The sequence below is a fragment of the Poromitra crassiceps genome, assembly GCF_964638095.1.
Source record: "Poromitra crassiceps genome assembly, chromosome: 1".
Lineage (NCBI taxonomy): Eukaryota > Metazoa > Chordata > Actinopteri > Beryciformes > Melamphaidae > Poromitra > Poromitra crassiceps.
This window is the reverse complement of record NC_139623.1, coordinates 491,904-514,560: the sequence shown is the minus strand read 5'-3', so window position 1 is coordinate 514,560 and position 22,657 is coordinate 491,904. Positions and strand designations below refer to the sequence as shown.

The 22,657-nt window shown below is 43.0% G+C and overlaps 1 protein-coding gene across 1 annotated transcript; it reads left to right on the top strand.

Annotated features, from left to right (window-relative positions):
• Positions 1–2,683: 2,683 nt before the first annotated feature.
• On the top strand, positions 2,684–22,118 carry msh5 (mutS homolog 5; the record flags this gene model as incomplete). The annotated part of the gene is made up of 25 exons (XM_083646431.1): positions 2,684–2,761; positions 2,865–2,988; positions 4,188–4,268; positions 4,620–4,673; positions 4,930–5,051; positions 5,239–5,348; positions 5,665–5,700; positions 5,813–5,895; positions 5,980–6,025; positions 11,149–11,287; positions 11,483–11,545; positions 11,680–11,808; positions 12,205–12,277; positions 12,715–12,824; positions 14,863–14,943; positions 15,056–15,143; positions 15,253–15,320; positions 15,968–16,086; positions 16,200–16,326; positions 17,406–17,555; positions 17,863–17,937; positions 19,773–19,919; positions 20,079–20,216; positions 20,318–20,391; positions 21,998–22,118. The coding sequence occupies 25 exons, from the start codon at positions 2,684–2,686 to the stop codon at positions 22,116–22,118; spliced, it is 2,436 nt and encodes an 811-aa protein (XP_083502557.1).
• Positions 22,119–22,657: the final 539 nt, after the last annotated feature.

Here is a 22,657-nt window from a genome sequence, read left to right as displayed (position 1 = left end):
TATCATTAACCGCATGCATGGCTTTAAGGTTGCTTTTTTACTCCCAGTTTGTGACTGCACACTCATGTAGCTTCGTCGAATGTTAGAATAAAAATGACCACGCTAAATTAGCCCATTGTAGTTTATCGTAGTCATTTATTTTTATCTTACACACAGCCTCTGACATAATATATTCAATGTATTATTCATTGAGAGGTAAGATAGCAGGTTCAGGTTAACTGTTTTTATTTATACTAGTGGACCCGTGGGAGTTGGATCATTAGGTAATTAGGGCGGCTCCATCAGGTCACCCGCACGGGTGCTCTTTACACTTCCTGAGAATTTCAGCTTGATCGCACGTAGAACAGCATAGCTGTGGCCGGACAAAATTCTGCTCACACACACAGACACTTCTCATTCTTATTAGTAGAATAGATATGTATATGCGTCTGTGTGTTTGTGTAGGCTAGCAATCTCACCCACTCGATTTCTAGGGTGGAGACAATGCCCAAAACGTGACTAAACCAGGGCTTTTCAAAGTCTGAGAATGTGGGCCTCCCCCCAGACAAATCTTGGAAAAAGGAGTCCCCCCTTGCTCACTTCCATGGGATCCTGGTTATATTATTTGACCCCATAGTCACTCAACAATTGAACCAAGATAGCCTGATGTTGCTGTTTGACATACTTCAGACTACACCAATATAAAAAGGTCTATCTGAAGGTATTTATTTGTTTCTGACTCTGGGAAAGTGCAACAGCCAAATCTCTTTAACCAAATCACACACTTTTAGGCTATTCTACGTGATCTCATTTTGATAACTAATGTAATATTGTTTCACTTCCACTGCGCCTCCCCTGAAACTGTTTGGAGTCCCCCTGGGGAGGCCTGCCTCCCACTTTGAAAAACCCCTGCTCTACAGACAGACACTGCCCACCTAGGCAAAAAGGATTGTGACTAACAGACAGAAACCGCCAAGTATAAGGATTGGAATGAAACCACTGGATAAACAGGATTAAGTTAGAAATGTCACAAAGAGAACAAGCGCAAATTCACTATGGCAGCAGCATGTGTGTTACTGATGACATCACTGATTATGTCATCTGGCTGCCTTCATGGTTGTCAGTCAGTGTGGGATTTATGACACCACTAATGATGTAATTGATGTAGGACTTATGATATCAAAGTTTTGCTCAGATCTCTGATGATGGACAATTGTCCTCAGCGTTGTCTGACAGTCAATCAGCCAGCTTCAGACAGAGCCAGATTTAGGCCGGCAGCCAGCTTGCCTGGCAAAAAGGGTCAAACAACTCACAGCATTATATCTGAGTAGAGAAATGACTATTAGTATTCTTCCGTTTGGGCTGTTCCACATAGAACAAAACAAAATAATCTACTAGAGAGGAGGTGCCATGGGATCACTTTTTTTGGGGGGGGGGGGCTCATCCCAGATACAGATACTCATTTATTTAGCTTTGCACGCACAACCGGAGTTTTTAGGACTCAAGCTGACCTGAGAGGAGCTCTCTCAAAGGGCCGGGCCTCACTCTATAACACACATATTCAAGGAACACACTTGGCAATTCTCCTTCAAAAGTTAAGCACACAGATTTACACCTCTCTTTCATCCCTTCCCGAAATCTCATCATTCTCCTCCCCTCACACACACACCTTTCACCCCCCAAAATGCTTTGATCTATAAGGGGAGAGGTCAGAGATAGGCTGTAACTGGGGAAGTAGCTGTTTATAAGTAATTAGGGAAAAAACAGGACTGCCTAATTCTTTACATGAGGGTCAAACGGTATGTTGACATCAAAGATGAGGTTGTTCCATTTCCAGCCATGAGAGGGTGTCTCTATGTTATTCTGGCAAGTAGTTTGAAAGAGTTGTTAGCAGGAGAAAGAATGGGCTGGGAGATAATGGCAAGTTTTACCCACATTTTTAACCTGATATACATATTTATGGCATGAAGAATTCATTGTATTCATCAAAGTAGACTACAAGTATCAATTGTGTTTGATACTAGCCTACTAATTTACCTCAAGTTATATATGGATGGGGTCTCAATCCATCGTAACCATAGTGACCAAACGGGAGGAGAGTCGCGTGAACAGCGCTGCTGACATTTGGCCAATGGGACAACGGCACAGAACCACGACAGCCAATCAGAGGGGGTCTCCTTCAGGGCAGGCCAGAATGGCGTCTCCTTCAGGGCAGGCCAGAATGGCGTATTTGCTGCGCGCTGAAGTTGCAATGGAACAACCTATCGCTGTTTACCATTCGGTTCTTATCAATGGAGCTAAGCTCTTTGGAAGAAACTTGGAAACCACCTTGCGCTTGCGCACACAGAGGCGCTCGTGAAGTGAGGTGAGTTCTCTGACGGCGGGAAACTGCGACTTTTAATACGTTAGCTTTGTTCCTATCACAATTCAGATGTAACGACAGAAAGGCCCAACAACAACACCTATGTAAGTATACTTAGGCTACATGAAGACAGCAGAAAGCTTGGTTTGTCTGAAGCTAGCAATTTTGGTTAGCATCAGCTGAACTAGCTAATTAAGCCTAAAGTTAATTGACAACATGTTGACAACAACCACTGTTGCTTAATGTTAGCTAGCCGACATTTGTAAGCCAAGTCAATGCAAAACCTTGTCATCAGACATGAATCATTGATGCAGAGGCAGCAGAGCAGCACATTGTGACAGGATGGCAGCACATCTGAGCAGTCCCACTCCCACTGGCACACATGACGGAGAAGAGGAAGAGGAGGACACGTCACCTGAGGTGAGAGTCTCGGTCAAACCCGTGGTCAAGTCACACCTGTTGCAGCACTCAGTCTATACATGTGTACATACATTTGTCTAAAGATGCTTGTGTTTATTCCCAGGTGATACTGAGTGTTCGGGCTCAGCATGGACAGGTGGGCCTGTGCTTTTATGACAGTAAAGACTCCACTTTGCACTACATGGCAGACACTCCTGACAACCATGAGCTCCTCCTGCTGACTAGAGGTAGACAATGCATTTAACGTTTCTTACTAAGGAACACACAGTAACATTCTTCACCTACTTACAGCATAAACACAAAACAATAGCCTCATCTATGAACTGATGTTTAGCTTTGCCTTCTTGTTGTATATATATATATATGTAAGGGTTAATGCCCGACGAGGTGTACATTATCACTTTTTAAGGGACGACGCGGAGGCGTGAACCGTCCGAGGCGAAGCCGAGGATGGTTTGCCTCCGCGAAGTCCCTTAAAAAGTGATAATGTACACCTCGAAGGGCATTAACCCGCTTATACCATGGTCACTTGCCAACAAAACAATAAGACCAGTCATTTATATTTCCATGTGTAATAAATAAAGCAATCTAAATGGCTAAATGTCTGTTATTCATACTGTAAATCAGTCTTCCACGAAATAAAATAGTCCCTCCCACCTCCACCAATCTCCGTTTTAAAGCCGACTCAAACGTTAACTTCATCACAGGAATGCAGGTTTAACGATGTTTTGCGTTCTACATTAAATGAAGACATTACCGTTTGGCTGCTTGCTTTATTTTGTATGATAGATACGTATTGGCCAAGTATATTAACATTTAAGAGCGAAGTTTCAGGAAGTGAAAAGTGCAGCGGGGGCTCGCACTGCATGCATCTCTCTCTCTCTCTCTCTCTCTCTCTCTCTCTCTCTCTCTCTCTCTCTCTCTCTCTCTCTCTCTCTCTCTCTCTCTCTCTCTCTCTCTCTCTCTCTCTCTCTCTCTCTCTCTCTCTCTCTCTCTCAAAGGGCTCGCCCCCGCTCGTGCACGAGCCGAGGGAAATATCCTCTTTGTCGCCGAGAAGAGCCTGGTGACGCGAGGTTAAAAATCTCCGAAACGAAAATCAAAATTGTAAATAAGAGTTATTTTTGATAAACTGAGCACACAGGGGTGATTTAAATACTTACTTTGACCGAGTCAATTTTTTTCTCAACATCCAAAATTGTCATATTAACCCTTAACGGGGGTATAGAGCTCAAACTGCTCTCCTGATAACACTGATGAAACTATGGCGCATTGATATGAACGGTGAACAGACCATTTAGCTAGGTGTCCATTATCACTGTACAATATCACTTTTTAATGGACACCTTGCAGCCAATCAGAATCGAGTATTCACCCAGACCATGGTATAAATATATATATTGTCCTCCTGCCTCTCTCTCTTTCTCAGTCATCCAGGAGGTTCACCCCCATGTCATCATTACCAGTGCTAAGCAGGAGCGCAGTATGACCCGCTTCATGCAGCGACTGGGTGAGGAGAGGAGGGGGCATGCCATGGGGTGGGACTGGAAGTTGAAAGAGGGACTGGAATAAGAGTAGGGGTGCTTGTCACAGCAGCATGTATGAAGACATGGGAGAAGAGCTATACATTATTTTATAAACATTAAACGCAGCACATCATAGTGATGATGAGACAGTCTACATAGTAAGAGTAATCATTCGTACTGTGTGATATTTTTCAACATGTTGTCTTTCCAGGGTGCCACAATGTTATGTGGTATTACAAAAACACCAGTACCAAGATTGGGGATGCGTTCTTCTTTCATTTCACCTCCAACTACTTTTCTGTTTCTGTCTCTGCTTTCTTTCTATTATCTCCCAGCTTCAAACCCGGACTACAAACCCGAGGTGGTGATTTATCCATATATGGACTTTGGTAAACAGAAATACACCTGCAATACCCCAAATATCCTCATCCACTTTTATCTGGGAGGAAGCATTTCACACACACACACACACACACACACACACACACACACACACACACACACACACACACACACACACACATATATATATGTATATATATATATATATATATACAAATATATATATATATATACAAATCTTGATTTTCAAAATGAATAAGTGCTCTAATGCCCTGAAGTGACTGGAGAGCTGTCATGTTGCAGGTGTGGAGGTCAGTAAGCAGCGGCTACTTTCTGCCCATCTGCCTTTCCTCCCTGCCTCCATCTCAGACAGAGAGAAACTCGCCTACCTCTCCTCCTGTATCTCCTTCGACTTGCCCCTGATGGTGAGTGTGTATCAGTTCATCAGTCAGTATCATCATCAGTCCATCATTCTGCAGGCTGTCATGAGCTATACATCACTTTCTTGTGTGTGTGTGTGTGTGTGTGTGTGTGTGTGTGTGTGTGTGTGTGTGTGTGTGCGTGCGCGTGTGCGCGCGCGCATGTGTGCGTGGGTGTGTGTGTGTTGGGTAGCTGGGGGCAGTGGGCGCTCTGCTAAAATGTCTGGACAAGAGGAGAGTTGGAGTACAGCTGGAAGACAGCAGTGTTGGAGTTCCGATCTTACAGTTCCACACCTACACACTGTAAGACCCACATAAACACTACTTGCGCGCACACACACACACACACACACACACAGAGGATTGTGACTACCAGTACATAATGTGTGTAGCCTCATGTACCTGTATAAGGTCTTTGTTTTTGGACTGACTGTTGACTTTTTACTGCACTTAGTGAGCGAATGACTCCCACTGATGTTTGTCTATGGTGCAGTGAATTATGCATTTATGGTATTGTATTTTGATTGTGTGCATTTTTACTGGAAACTATGCTACAATGTTTGCATGAAAGAAAAATATTTATCATCTGAAATGTGGATTTTGTGTCATCTTAATATAGAAAAGGTGTGGTGTACGTTGATCGAGACACATACAGGTGAGGGTGTAGACAAAAACAAACGCACACACACACACACACACACACACACACACACACACACACACAGAAGAGAGAGATGATCACAATTGTTTGTGTTTGTCTATTCCAGTGTTCTGCAGATCTTCAAGTCAGAAGTCCACCCGTCTGTGTACAAGCTGCATTCTGGTGAAAAGGAGGGACTCAGCCTTTATGGTATGTGTGTGTCAGGACATCACCTGCCTGGCTCGTTTAGTGGTGGGTGCTGCACTAATTACTTGTCCTACTTGTGTGGTGCAGGAATACTAAACCGCTGCAGGTGCAAGTTTGGCTCCAAACTGTTACGGTGAGAAACACTTGATAAGTTCCTACCACAGTCCCTAACTGAGTCCCTAACCCTAACCCTAACCCTAACCCTAACCACGGTCCAATCACACACAGACAAAACAGAAGAAGGGATAACTCCATAGTAAACAGGAATGTCATACTCTGTATTTTTATATTGTGTAGATATTGTTAGTATAATAGTAATGAAAGCCCTACATAGATGTTAGGATAAGTTAAAGTAAATTACTTTTTGTTTGAAAGTGTACACGCTGAAAAAGAGATATCTCAGAATTATATAATTACATTATCGTAAATGCCGTAAATGTATGGTCAGGTATTTATTTACCTCAAAAGAGAGCACCGGCCTATTATTTGAGATAAAAAGTTGTATTCTGTAAAGAATTGTGCTGCTCAAATTTATACAGTTGCCTTTTTAGGCCTATACATGTAGCCTGATGTAGATGATAACAATAATAACAACAACAACAATAATAATAACAATAAATATAAATCATGCAAAACAATGAACTACTTTATCAATATAGATGATTTATTATTGGCTACACAGTAGTAGGTCTTGCAAATAAAGCAGCTATGCATCAAAATGTAATGAGACCAAACTGCCTTAAGAGTGAATCAAAACAAGCTCTCTGGGGCCTGTACTACAAAGCAAGATTAGTGGTTTAGCGAGGTAACTTCAGGTTTAAACCTGGTTTAGCCGTACTACAAAGCAAGTTAACTTCTAACCTAGTTCAATCACCATGGCAACTCACGCTGCAAAGCTAACCTGGTCCCGACCAGGTTAGCTTCAGAGGATAAGATCAAAATCCATGACAGACCCACATAATCGGCTCTCTGGAGTCACTCACCATTCATATAAGATCGCCATATGAAAAATAGATTGCAGTCAACTGAGAATAGAACAAGAAAAACATTTGTGGCTCTGTAGGCTACATAATTAAATTAAGCCTACTTACCACTTTATGTCTTAACAGCTCAACGATGCGTGGAGAAATATGATCACTATTAATCACCGCAGCGCATATCATAAATGGAGCCTCAAATGGAGTGAGGATGATATTCTCCTACATGCCAGAAAAGCCTATACCGGTACATATAATATAGATATGGGATAAATATGGGATAGCCCCAATACTAAATATGCAGGCTACTCTTGCATGTTTCAGCTGGAACTGTGTCCTGTAGGCTGTATGCCAATATATGAGCAAAAATATGCTAGTTTTTATCAATGAAAACTATGCCCGCATCGTCTCAATTCAGTTCAGCAGTTTTCTCTTTTATATTAGGCAATCATTATTTTATATATGAATTTTTCGATCAGTGCAACCACACACATAATGAGTGATAGAGATCATTATTCATTGAGCATGCGTTTCTAAATCTATGGTCTAAATAGGCTTACAGATTGTGGAAATTTATAGACTGAGATTACACATTTACATTTACACTCGCACAAAGCTGCTGTAGGAGACAGAAATCGCTGATCAAAGTAAATCAAATGACTGATGTGAATACAAGCGGCAGCTTTAGCAGTCCTTCAGCAGACTATATCCAACGCGGATTTTCATTCTGGCATAGGATACATTAAATATCCGCTAAAAAACTCTGATCCCACTGCGCTGTCATTGAACGAGGAAATGGGTGTGGAAATGGGTGTGGGCGTGGATCAACTCAGCTGTTCATAATGTGATTGGCTAGCGCACCTCTTTCGCGTGGACGCGCGCCTGTGGACGAGCGAAAAACGTGCGCGTGCACAGGCAGATCCCAGATAGACCCAGCTTCAGTTATCGAGTAGAAAACCAGCGTCGTAGTATCGTTAAACTAGATAGCTTTGATCCTGTTCAGTCAAACCAGATCAAAGTGACAGATCGCGGGTCTGTTAAGATAGCTTCGTAGTATAGGGTACTGTTTGGACTAACAGCAGCAGTGCTGTTATGTTTTGCACCTGTCTCCATGGCAACAAGATAGTGTCAGTGTGTTCCTGTTCCACTACTTCTTCTTTTTTTTTATATATATATACATTTTGTGATATTTAATCATTTTTATTATATTTAGATTAGAAATATTGTATACTATTACCGTAGATTCCTTTCTGCCATATAGTTTAGACTTGAATCTTTTTATGTGGACCAGTTTTGAATATATTGCTATTGTAGAAGAAATTCCGTTTGTGGTCTAATATACTGAGTAAGGGGACATTCACACCCAAAGCGTTTCTTTCAGTCAGTCAACGTTATGAAAATCATGTTGAGAGCGCTTCCATTGTGCACAAAACACAGCGCACGGAGCGGTTTTTTTGCGCTCCGTTTGTTTCCCCCTGTAGTCGCGTGCAGTACAGATCAGAACACAACGACCACACGGACGGTGACCAGCTAGTTTTGTCTGTTTGATGTTGTTCACTGTCAACATGAAAGCCAGATTATTGCCAATTCTGGCAGCAGCCGAGGTTGAAAATCCCTCGGGAGGAGAAAAGGTAGGAGGAGTGAAAAAGACGATCAGGGCGCTTTTCCTCTAATGTTCAACTTTTTTCAGCTTTAAAACGTCCACAGCGCTCCCCCAAAAACAACAGACGCCACCAGCGCTGAAACACCAGGTGCGTTCATTAAAAGAGGAGCACGTCTAGCGCGTCCTTACATAGAGAATGAATTGCAGAAAGGCGCTGGCAGCTCTAAAAATGCTTTTGGTTTGAATGTCCCCTAAGGGGCTGTTCAGACAGGACGTGTGTATTTGAGAAGCCGGCGCCTTTCTGCAATTCATTCTCTATGGTAAGGCCGCTCTAGGAGCGCTCCTCTTTCGAGGACCGCACCTGGTGTTTAAGCGCTCTTGGCGGCTATTGTTTTCGGCGGAGCGCTCTGGGCATCTCACGCTGAAAAAAGTTGAACATTTCGAGGGAAAAGCGCGCTGCTCATCAGTCACTCCTCCTACCCCTTCTCATGGCAGAGGGATCTTCAAACGCTGCTGCCAGAATTGCCAATAATCTGGCTTTCATGTTTACAGTGCGAAGACAATCAACAACAATAAACAGACGAAACTAGCTGGCTACTGTCCATGTGATCGCTGCGTCCTGAACTGTACTGCGCGCGCGACGACAGGGAAAAATCAAACGAAACACACACAAAAACACTCCGTGCGCTGGTCTGTGCTCATTGGAAGCGCTCTCGACATGACTTCCAAAGCGTTGAACACCCACTAAGTGTAAGTGATGACATGTTCTGTCTCAGCCAGTGGTTTCTGTGGCCAACACACTTAACTTAACTTCACTTAATGACATGTTCTGTCTCAGCCAGTGGTTTCTGCGGCCAACACACTTAACTTAACTTCACTTAATGACATGTTCTGTCTCAGCCAGTGGTTTCTGCGGCCAACACACTTAACTTAACTTAACTTAATGACATGTTCTGTCTCAGCCAGTGGTTTCTGCGGCCAACACACTTAACACATTCACTGCCAGCCGTTTTTTTTTTACTGTAGGTAGGTTCTGCCAGAGGTTTTTTTTGAGGATTCTGGCTCATCTTTCAAGACCCGAGGATTCTTTTCTGCTAAGATTTTGTGAACACACAATATCTCAAAAGAACTAATAGAATGTGTGCTTTCTCTGTCTAAAAGAGTTAGTTTGTAGAGTTAGTAGTTATGTAAGCATTAGCAGTTGAATACAGCATGGTTTCAGCGTCAGAAAAATTATTCTGAGATAAACTGCTTTTTGTGAAATTCGATAGAACAGTCACTTTAACCATTCATTTTTGGCGTCAGTAAGACGTCAGACATCTAAACAATAGTTTTGAACAGTAATTTCCTCCATAACAGCAGGAAACCCCCCTCTGCTTCCAACTCCTCCCTCCGTGTGTGTCTTCTTGGCTGCAGCGGCCGTGTCACAAGCTCGTTGCTGCTGCTGTAACCTCGCGTCACCAGGCTCATTGCTTTGCTGCTGCTGTGCCTGTCTGCGCGGCCGCTCTTTGAGGAAGTCTGGATGGGCTTGCTCGTTACTTGGAGTTTTGGTTGAGAGCTTTGATGAAGCTTTTGCGATTCTGGTCATATTTATGCTGCGTGTTTCAAAGTGTGTTCCACCCGTAATCTATTATGCAAATTTGCAATCCCGCACCGCCAGCAATCAGCGCGAAAACTAAAGCGTTTTCGCCAATCCATTTTCATGAGAATGGCTTGATCACACTGCTTTTTGCTTGCCTTCCTCTAGTCAGGAGAGCACTGTCGCCACTTAGTGGGTCGGTGGAATGGGTTGTACACGTTCGGTAGCTCCAATAATTTTATAGGAGACGTGGGGGGCATTGATCCACGTAGCACCGTCAAAAAATTTTTTTTTTTTTTTTTGACGTCTCAACTCGTCATTGGCAGTGAACCGTTGGAATTTTTTTGACGAGTCAACTCGCCATTGGCAGTGAACGTGTTAACTTAACTTAACTTAATGACATGTTCTGTCTCAGCCAGTGGTTTCTGCGGCCAACACACTTAACTTACCTTAACTTAATGACATGTTCTGTCTCAGCCAGTGGTTTCTGCGGCCAACACACTTAACTTAACTTAACTTAATGACATGTTCTGTCTCAGCCAGTGGTTTCTGCGGCCAACACACTTAACTTAACTTAACTTAATGACATGTTCTGTCTCAGCCAGTGGTTTCTGCGGCCAACACACTTAACTTAACTTAACCTAATGACATGTTCTGTCTCAGCCAGTGGTTTCTGTGGCTAACACACTTAACTTAACTTAACTTAATGACATGTTCTGTCTCAGCCAGTGGTTTCTGCGGCCAACACACTTAACTTAACTTAACTTAATGACATGTTCTGTCTCAGCCAGTGGTTTCTGCGGCCAACACACTTAACTTAACTTAACTTAATGACATGTTCTGTCTCAGCCAGTGGTTTCTGCGGCCAACACACTTAACTTAACTTAACTTAATGACATGTTCTGTCTCAGCCAGTGGTTTCTGCGGCCAACACACTTAACTTAACTTAACTTAATGACATGTTCTGTCTCAGCCAGTGGTTTCTGCGGCCAACACACTTAACTTAACTTAACTTAATGACATGTTCTGTCTCAGCCAGTGGTTTCTGCGGCCAACACACTTAACTTAACTTAACTTAATGACATGTTCTGTCTCAGCCAGTGGTTTCTGCGGCCGACACACGACCTGGCGGTGTTACACAGGAGGCAGGAGGTGATACGTTTCTTCACGTCGCCGCGGAACTCTGACTCCCTCAGCACCCTGCAGTCCTCGCTACGCAACATCAGAAACATCCCAGTAAAGGCTCTGACCCTTGACCTCTACTCCTCCACCTCCATGTCCTTCTATCTATTACCAGCTGAATCACCAAATCACCACCTGAATATAGATTCTCATATTATTTGCATAATATCACCATTTGGTGTGTGTGTGTGTGTGTGTGTGTGTGTGTGTGTGTGTGTGTGTGTGTGTGTGTGTGTGTGTGTGTGTTAGACTCTTCTGCGCAGAATGTCACTCTCTCACACCAAAGTGACCGACTGGGAGAGTCTCTACAAGGTTGGAACTATTATAATCCACACCATATTGATACAATGGGTTCTGTTAAGTGTATACAAAGCTGTGTGTGTGTGCGTGTGTGTGTGTGTGTGTGTGTGTGTGTGTGTGTCTGTGTGTGTGTGTGTGTGTGTCAGACGGTGTACAGTGCGGTGTGTATCAGGGACACTGTGCATCTCCTGCCTCAGTCCATTCAGCTCTTTCGTGACATCAGCCAGGGTTTCTCTGACGACCTCCACAATATCGCTTCCCTCATCAGCCGAGTGGTGAGTGTTGCGTTTCATGCAGTTTTCACCCCCGTGACCCGTCCCACAACCACACACAGTACACAGCACAATATTAATAATGCCCACAAGCGCTGTCTCTTTTTCTCTTTCTCTCTCTCTCGTCTCTCCTGACACCCCAAACCCCCCCCTCGCATATTTGCATACTTCATTTGCATGTTCACACACTAATCATCCACACATGCACATTCATACACACTCAGATTAATACTATATAGTTTATTATTATATAGTTTATTAATACTATGTAGTAATAATAACAGCACAATCTGAACAATCTCTTAGCTTTCAATGGCTTCAGAAGTACACAGTGCTCATGCAAGCTGACTGAAGCATGTGACAGTGTTGGTGACTGTAGGTGTGATTTGGGATGTGCAGGTGGATTTTGAGAGCAGCAAACGAGAGAGCCGTTTCACCATCAAGCCAGATGTGGATCCTGCTATTGATGAGAGTGAGTTTCCCCACACTGAGTGCAATTGAGCAATTCCGTAAAACAGCAGGTGTTTAAATCGCAGGAATAAAAGAAGTGTTGAAAATTCTGGTCAAGTTATAGAGCTACAGTATGTGTTTTTATGTTAATTTAATTGAAGGCGTAAAAGTCCAGCATGATTTGAGTTGTTGGAAGAAGAAGAAGAAGAAAATGTTTCCACCACTTAAATGTAATAAATTGTCACAATTAAAGATATTTTTAAATCGGTGTTCCCATACCTCTCATTCAATTATTTACTTAAAAAAAACGAAGATAAGAGAAAAACAGCAAAGACAGTACATGATAAAAGCACTGTAAAATGATCTCTAAAGTGATATAAAACAGTAAGGGGATGCAGTAAATTTAGCAAAACTCCAATCACGCTGAAATTGACCTTTAACAACAACTCTCTCCATCAGAGAAGAGGAGCATGATGGGATTGTCCAACTTCCTGACAGAGGTAGCCAGGAGAGAGCTGGAGCACCTGGACGCTCGCATCCCCTCCTGCTGTGTCATCTACATCCCTCTGGTCTGATGTTGATTTATAATCCTGCTGTGTCATCTACATCCCTCTGGTCTGATGTTGATTTATAATCCTGCTGTGTCATCTACATCCCTCTGGTCTGGTGTTGATTTATAATCCTGTTGTCTCATCTACATCCCTCTGGTCTGATGTTGATTTATAATCCTGTTGTGTCATCTACATCCCTCTGGTCTGATGTTGATTTATAATTCTGTTGTGTCATCTACATCCCACTGGTCTGATGTTGATTTATAATCCTGTTGTGTCATCTACATCCCTCTGGTCTGATGTTGATTTATAATCCTGTTGTGTCATCTACATCCCTCTGGTCTGATGTTGATTTATAATCCTGCTGTGTCATCTACATCCCTCTGGTCTGATGTTGATTTATAATTCTGTTGTGTCATCTACATCCCTCTGGTCTGATGTTGATTTATAATCCTGTTGTGTCATCTACATCCCACTGGTCTGGTGTTGATTTATAATCCTGCTGTGTCATCTACATCTCTCTGGTCTGATGTTGATTTATAATCCTGCTGTGTCATCTACATCCCTCTGGTCTGATGTTGATTTATAATCCTGTTGTTTCATCTACATCCCTCTGGTCTGATGTTGATTTATAATCCTGTTGTTTCATCTACACATCCCTCTGGTCTGATGTTGATTTATAATCCTGTTGTGTCAGCTACATCCCTCTGGTCTGATGTTGATTTATAATCCTGCTGTGTCATCTACATCCCTCTGGTCTGATGTTGATTTATAATCCTGTTGTGTCATCTACATCCCTCTGGTCTGATGTTGATTTATAATCCTGCTGTGTCACCTACATCTCTCTGGTCTGGTGTTGATTTATAATCCTGCTGTGTCATCTACATCCCTCTTGTCTGATGTTGATTTATAATCCTGCTGTGTCATCTACATCCCTCTGGTCTGATGTTGATTTATAATCCTGCTGTGTCATCTACACATCCCTCTGGTCTGATGTTGATTTATAATCCTGCTGTGTCATCTACATCCCTCTGGTCTGATGTTGATTTATAATCCTGTTGTGTCATCTACATCCCTCTGGTCTGATGTTGATTTATAATCCTGCTGTGTCATCTACATCCCTCTGGTCTGATGTTGATTTATAATCCTGCTGTGTCATCTACACATCCCTCTGGTCTGATGTTGATTTATAATCCTGCTGTGTCATCTACATCCCTCTGGTCTGATGTTGATTTATAATCCTGTTGTGTCATCTACACATCCCTCTGGTCTGATGTTGATTTATAATCCTGCTGTGTCATCTACATCCCTCTGGTCTGATGTTGATTTATAATCCTGCTGTGTCATCTACATCCCTCTGGTCTGATGTTGATTTATAATCCTGTTGTGTCATCTACATCCCTCTGGTCTGATGTTGATTTATAATCCTGCTGTGTCATCTACACATCCCTCTGGTCTGATGTTGATTTATAATCCTGTTGTGTCATCTACAACCCTCTGGTCTGATGTTGATTTATAATCCTGTTGTGTCATCTACACATCTCTCTGGTCTGATGTTGATTTATAATCCTGTTGTGTCATCTACATCCCTCTGGTCTGATGTTGATTTATAATCCTGTTGTGTCATCTACACATCCCTCTGGTCTGATGTTGATTTATAATCCTGTTGTGTCATCTACATCCCTCTGGTGTTGATTTATAATCCTGTTGTGTCTCACCTACATCTCTCTGGTCTGATGTTGATTTATAATTCTGCTGTCATCTACATCCCTCTGGTGTTGATTTATAATCCTGCTGTCATCTACATCTCTCTGGTGTTGATTTATAATATACCAAAAGCTACACTGTTATATATACTCGCATGACTTGTGCCTGCACCAGTGGGATTCATAATATCAAATATGGTTCAAATGTTATTCCAGGAAACCCTTCAAGGTCCAAAACTACAGTAGAAAATCAAATGATTGCTGGTTGAATGTCAGTTGAATCAGTGTTTAGTTATCATTCACTGCTCACATGACTAGTCACTGACTCCCTGCTTCCCTCTGTCGTACAGATAGGATACCTGCTGTCTGTCCCTCGCCTGCCCAGCATGGTGGAGAGAGAGGATTTTGAGTTTGACGGGCTTGATTTCATGGTGTGTTTGTATGATGGCACCAACATGTTCATTGAGTGTGGGTGTATTCTCGGAAAATTGCTCAATTGCTCTTATCCTCTGGGGTTTCTTTGTGTGCGTGTGTGTGGGCTAGTTTCACTCAGAGGAGCGTCTGCACTATCGCAGCCAGAGAACCAAGGAGCTAGATGACATGCTAGGAGACCTGTACTGTGACATCAGAGGTCTTTTGGTTTCTCACTGTCTTACAAAAGCATTTAGATATGTTTGACATTTATTTCTGTAAGCTTTTAAAGATGGTGTCCTGATGGAGTTTTCATTCCTCGCTCTCAGACATGGAGAGGGATGTTATGATCCAGCTGCAGACCATGATCCTTGAGAAAAGCGCCTCACTCTACAAGGTTGGTGTTCATTACTGCACAGGTGTTTGCATAAATGAAGTTATTGATTCTAAAATGAGATATCCAACTCAATATTTAAACTCATTGATGTGATGAGCTATCTCAGTGTTTCCTGTAGACGGTGCAATTTAAGAATGGTGCTTATTTTTCATATCATGATTGTGTGTGTGTGTGTGTGTGTGTGTGTGTGTGTGTGTGTGTGTGTGTGTGTGTGTGTGTGTGTGAATGCAAACAGGGCCCTCCTGGAAAAGAGCATTGCTCTCAGTGAGACTCCCTCTGTATAAATCAAGGTTAAAGAAGGATAAATGGGTTATTCTACTTTAATTGCAATTGTAATTGTTATGGCTAGACTAAGCAATATGCTCAGATGATGAATTATTGTATTGCGATTATTCTAGCTGTGGTCCCCATTTTGCAGCTATTAGTTGGACTGCAGCCACTGTAAATGAATGTAAAGGAAACACTCCTTTATTAAGACACAGTCTTACCAAATAGTAATAATTTATGGGATGTGTTCTTTTTTGTAGGTTTTGTAATAAAATAGGTAGCAGTTCTTCTCCAAAATGATATATTGCATTTTTTTAACGTAACCCTATATTATACTGTCTGTCTACTCTAGACTGTATTTTATTATGTGTGTTTTGCAGGTTCTGGAGCTAAGCGCTGAACTGGACTGCCTGATGGCTATGACCAGTGCCTCCCAGGAGTATAGCTACACCTCCCCCAAGCTAACCAACCACAAGGGGATAACACTCACACAGGCCAGGTACAGCAACCTACAGTACACACACACACACACACACACACACACACACACAGAACTGAAGTGGCATTTGATGGAGTGCAAGATTCATGCTTGTTTGTATTTCTGTCTCCCAGACACCCGCTGTTAGAGCTGTGCTCTCCTGTGTTAGTGGCCAACTCCTTCCAGAGCTCCGAGTCCCAGGGCAGAGTCAAGATCATCACCGGTCCCAACTCATCCGGCAAGAGCATCTACCTTAAACAGGTGGGACTGTCACACAAATCTCTGACAGTTGCATAAAGCTTTAACAAGAAATAGAATATATTATATCAGTATGTGTCTCTCTATAATCCATTCCCAGTTCACCTGAAATTTGCTTTTCAATTATGTTAGGGACTGTTTATACCTTTTGTTGTGGGCACGGTCAGTGGTGAGATTGGCTTTGGCTATCAGGGTGAGGCTAGTCTCTCTTAGTCAGACCGATTTCCACACTACGTTTAGCACTGTGCCAGCAGCGCGCTGGAGAAAGGTCTGGCACTGTGCCAACGCGCTGGAGAAAGGTCTGGCACTGAGCCAACGCTGGAGAAAGGTCTGGCTCAACCCACCATGTTTCTGGTATAGGGGGAAAACGCTCCATCTTGTTTCTTTAAACCAATCACAATCGTCTTGGGCAAAATAGTGTCTGGGGGGGGGGGGACTTGGCTAAATTGTAACAACAATCTCAGAAAGCAGTAAACAAAAGAACACTGAAGCTAAACGTAGCAACAACATGGGCCAATATCAGCATTGCCTTTTTTATGGTGTTCACCTCTGCAGTACCTCTTTCACACCTGCGGTGCTTCCTCAGCCTCAGGCTAGATGCAGTGTCAAGGTAGACAGTTCATCAAGATGAGTGACAAGTGTTGGGCGACAAACTGAGGGGGAGGAGGGCGGGACTAACGGTACACTTCCTGCCTCGAGGGAAAAAGTTGCATATTGTAGCTTTAATGCACAAAATGGTTGAACTCTGACTGACACCAAATGATGATTTATATTGTCCTTTTCAGGCTACTTTACTTGATTAGCTATCAGAAGCAGCCTAGACTACACACTGCAAATTCATACTGTATCTATCTACACCAAATTCATCAACTCTTATATATAATTATACGTATATTATATATAATATATGTGTTCGGCGACATTCACAGTTTATTCTGCTCACTGTGACCGAAGGAATGATAACAATTTCTTAATGAACATTTCATAAACACCCCAGTGGGAGGAGTCCTATAACCCCCAGGTCGAGAGCTAGAACGTTAGGTCTCTTGTAACTTAATCTGCTGTCTGATTGGCTCGTCTAGGTGGGTCTGATCGTGTTCATGGCTCTGATTGGATCAGACGTGCCGGCGAAGGAGGCAGAGATTGGTCTGGTGGATGGAATCTTCACACGCATGCACAGCAAAGAGTCTGTGTCTGTTGGCCTCAGCACCTTCATGATCGACCTCAACCAGGTACCCGACACACATTGAGACACGCACATGCACACTCACACGCACACACACACACACACACACACACACACACGTATGCTAAAACTTCTGTGTGTGTGTGTGTGTTTGTGTGTGTGTGTCACAGTGTGTAGGTGTGGAACTATAAGATATAAACCCCCAACACTGCTGTCCTCGAGCTCCACTCCCACTCTCCACCTGTCCAGACACACACACACACACACACACACACACACACACACACACACACACACACACACAAAACAAAACAAACAACAAAGTTGACTGTTGTTGTGTCTCCATTTCCCAGATGGCCAATGCTCTCAACAGCAGTACTGGCAACTCGCTGGTTCTCATCGATGAGTTTGGAAAAGGAACAAACACTGTAAGAACAACTTGTTCTAATACACAGATTGTGAACGACATGTCATGCACACATATACAAATGAGAAGGCATAGAAATGTATATCTAATTCACTTTGATGTATGTATGTATACCTAATACATATGTATGTATGTATGTATGTATCTATCTTATCTATTTACAGAATCTTTCAAAGATAAAAACGTGTTCATTTTGTCTTCAATGCTTAAGTAAAACATTGGCCATGCTTGTGCTCCAATTATGAGAAACCCGATTCCGATGCCCGGCTTACTTTGATACTAAACAGGTTACTATGGGACGATGATTGTATGAGTAAATAGCAAATAAGTACCAGATGAAGTATAACTGTAATATCAGGTTATCTGCCATGAGCACAGATTATGACTGGGTTCATCACTTCTTTCCCAGAATAAAACCTACTGCTGTTCAGTCAAAGAGGGGTTAGTTTGTTTTAGTTTAGTTTAGTTTATTTCCACTTACAAATGAAACAATACACATTCAAGATAGGGATTTAAAAGAGTAAAGATGTGTAGGAGAGGTTAGAAAAACCCAAGGGGCTTACAAGTGACCCCCCCCTCCTCAAGGAAATCAGTAGTTTAATAGCATAACCTACTTAGGCTAAAAACATACAGATAAATACATCTGTTAACATATCAACTGTCTCTCTCACACACACACACACACACACACACACACACACACACACACACACACACACACACACACACACATATAATATATGCAGATATAAAACACAGACACACATATAGGACATAATAACAGCAGTGACAGTGATAGTGATAATGACGATAAGATAACAGCATTGATTGGAGCCGTTCTTATAAACTCATAAGCTCATTTATACTCCATTTTCATACGTAAATACTGTAGATGCGTCCGTTTCAAACGTTATTATCGTCACTGCCCACATTCTTCCAGGCGTCTTTCACGTTGGTATCATGTTAAGTAATACATCCACCAGTGGGCAGTAGAGAGTCAAATGTATGAGTGTGTATGTGGTTTTGTTCCATTTCAATGAGTATCCGTAAGCTTTCAGATGACGGACAGAAAACGCACAAAATGAACACAGAGTACGGACAGAAGGCTCTGTCCGTCTCCGTCTTTAACGTAGAGTATAATTGGGCCTTTATGTGGTTGGCGGACCATTTTATTCGTAGATTGGATGCCACAAGTGGACGGGAATATTCTGTTAATTGGTTTATCCATGGCAACAGGGATACTCAATCGCACGGTATCAAGGGTTTATATAAAGAGCTTAACCCGACTAAGACCTTAACCAGAGTATGGCCTATAGCGGTGGTGCCCAATCAGTAGATGGGGATCTGGTTCTCAGGGTGCTTAGCGGTAGATCCCCAAATCATTTTGAGATATTGAGTGTAACTTAGTAGTGTCAGTGTCTCACATTCAACCAGTCAGTCCGTGCATGTTTTATTTTGTTGTTACACAGGCTACTGCCAGTCAAAACGCTCACAGAACCCACCTGACGTCCTTGGCGGAGCTACTTGCTTTTAGCTAGGCGTTTGCATAATGGCTGCAGGCCCTGACAAACTTTTCCTGCGTCTGGTGCATAACAGTGATTTGGAAAGGATGTGCATGAGCGACACCCCAAACGGATGCAGGATACGCGTGTGAACGCACAGCCAACAGCACTCCGGCCAACCTTTCAGTGAACGGCTCCATGTCATTTTTGCACCACGTGTAGATCTTGTGCTGTTGAAAAATGTAGAAGTAGTCAAAATGTTGGCCACCCCTGGCCTATTGCCAGTTTACTCCTTGTTTATAAACATAGCCAATGTTACAATGTTCCTCTCTAGGTGGATGGACTGTCCTTGTTGGCTGCGTCGATCTCTCATTGGCTGAGAAAAGTTCCTGGGGCGGTTCCTCATGTCCTACTGGCTACTAACTTCCACAGTCTGCTGCAGCTGGGCCTGCTACCCTCCTCAGCCCTCCTGTCTCTGCTGGTACTGAGATACATTGGGCTGGTAGAATGGGAAACACTTTCACCTGCAGTATCTGTTGCAAAAATAATGTGCTCTAGAACATTGTTGACAGCATCTCAACGTGTGTGTGTGTGTGTGTGTGTGTGTGTGTGTATATGTGTGTGTGTGTGTGTGTGTTAGACTCTAGAGACAGCAGTGGATGGAGATGAGTTGGTGTTTTTGTACCAAGTGAAGGAAGGGATCTGCCAATCCAGCTACGCTGCCAACATTGCAACACTGGCAGGTCTGCCAACTAGCCTTGTACAGAGAGGAGTGGAGGTGTGCACGCACAAAAAACACACACACACACACACACACACACATACACAGTTTATTCACGTACTGAGTCTGAATGTGTTTGTGGGTGTGTGTTTGGCAAGGTGTCTGAACTGTACAGAACAGGAGGGACCATCAAACGCCTTGACAACACATCATCGGATGAGCAGGCCAACTGGTTAGTTCAACTCCAAACACAACTAGAAACCATTTTGCGATGGGATCACACCAGACACCAGCCACACAACACCTGTGAGTTAACACGAATGAGGGCCAGGGGGCGTAAAGTGGGGGGAGGGGCTACTTCATGCCCCCTTGCTCGGACCACACCCATCTTCAAACTCTCCGTTATGATCTCAACGACACACCTCACAGTTTTGTGACTGGCAAAGTAGTCAAAATGGATTCTGTGGTAGTTCTAGTTCCCACCTAGATAGGCGTCTCCAGGACCACATTTTGCCATCAGAGCTGCCAAGTCTCGCCCGTTGAGACTGAGAGTCACGCAATTTAACCTCTTCACACGCGCACACGCCACACTTGCTATTTCACACGCTCATAAAGGTTTTTCCCTCTCACTTCTATTATAATATTTCCATAACTTGCTGCATGCCGTAGTTAGAGTCCGTCACAGGGTGAGCCCGCCCTATTCTGCCTCTGATCGGCTGATCCAGATATTCTTACCCTAACCTTAACCAATCATCAGTCCACTGCCTAAATCTAACCAACCCAACGAAAGGCAACCATGAGTACCAACCAATCAGAGGCAGAGTAGGGCGGGTCATGGCGTCACTATCCCAGGAACAACAACAACAAAACAGTTTCGCGAACAGTTTGAAAAGAGAACTCAGTTTTCTGTGTCAGCTGAATAATGCCGTGACACTCTTGCAACAGAAGCGGGAGGTCAAACGGTAGGTAACCACCTCCCCTTGATCATCCAAAATACATTATTTTTATAGAATACAATGCGTTATAGTCACTCAGTCAGAGCAGGAGTAATCCTTTGAGACTGTGGGTCATTAATTCCTTAACTGCACACTTCGATTTTTGTCTGTTTGAAACAAATTGAAAGATGTCAGGGAAGAAGAAGCAGAGAGATCTGCTGTCATTCTGGGCAGTGAAGCGTCAACCACCCCCTGCCAAACTTGCCAGGTCAGAGGAAACAGTGGAGGCTGTGGATCTGACTTTTCTTGTTACAATTGTTTTTATTTCTACTTGTGCTGGTCAATTATGAACACTGTATAAAATAGCGTTTTTAAGTTGCAAAAATAATTGGGTGGAGAGGAGCTGCCTGAATAATGACAGAATAAGACTGAATAATGACATCTGACAGTCTAGTCCTAATGTAGACTTGGACTCTGTGTATTCTATTCTTTTTAGCAATTGATAATATTTCTTGCATATTCACTATTCAGAGTAAAGACAGAGAGAGAGCACGAGGAGGCTGACAGTGCAGGGAGAGCAGCTGGCATGGGGGTGAAGACTGAATAATTACATCACAACAGTAATCCTAATGTTAATTTAAATTGAGATATCCCTCTAAATCTACCCTAAAAAAGGGCAATTTGTTTTTGCCGGCGCGCTTCGCGCACTGGTAAATCGCATCCCTTCGTCAAGGTCTCACTCCTAACTTTGGCTGAAACTTGGCAGCCTTGATGATGACACACACACAGACTCACAAGGTGAAAATGATACCAGCCACTTGATGTGGGCGCAGCTGGTGACAATGTAAAGCCACACAAGAGAAGTGTGAAACAGACAGGTGTGCATGTGTGTATGCCTAACAGGTGTAAGGCTGTGGCGGAGAAGTTCCTGGGCCTCAACCTGGAGGACAACGATGTGGATCTGCAGGACTTTATGAAAGAGGAGCTCCTGCCCTCTGGTGGAGACCTGCTGAATCACAGCTAAAGTCAGCTGCATTGCTGTATCTGCAAAAATAACTCCACACTGCCATGGTTAGTTAGTGCATCCACTTCCCAAAGGTTTCAATTGATTGTGTAAGAAGTTAGGCTTTTACTGAGGATACACTTATTGGCAGGATACATTTATTTAGAGGCATGTTAATAATACTATTTATTTCGTGTTTCCTTCAATAAGCCATAACACTGAAGCATTTATTCTGCTGTTGGATGTTTTTACTTGTAGCAAAAAAAGTAATCAGTTTACCATTGTTTTTCCATATTTTGTTCATTGTCATTAGTGAAATAAAGAGGATTCCCGCACACTGTCAATTACTTGCAACAAACTTTAATTAACAACGTTTCGGTCTATCGACCTTCATCAGGTTAAAATACAGAGCAAGGGAACACCACCGGTCTTATAGCCTACACCTTGTCAGATGAGGCCAATCAGAGACATTGAGCTGTCAGGCAAAACACTCCCCCAGACTGTGTGTAGTCAGCTAATCAGAGGGCTCAGTCCATATGCAGTACCAAAACACTCCCCCA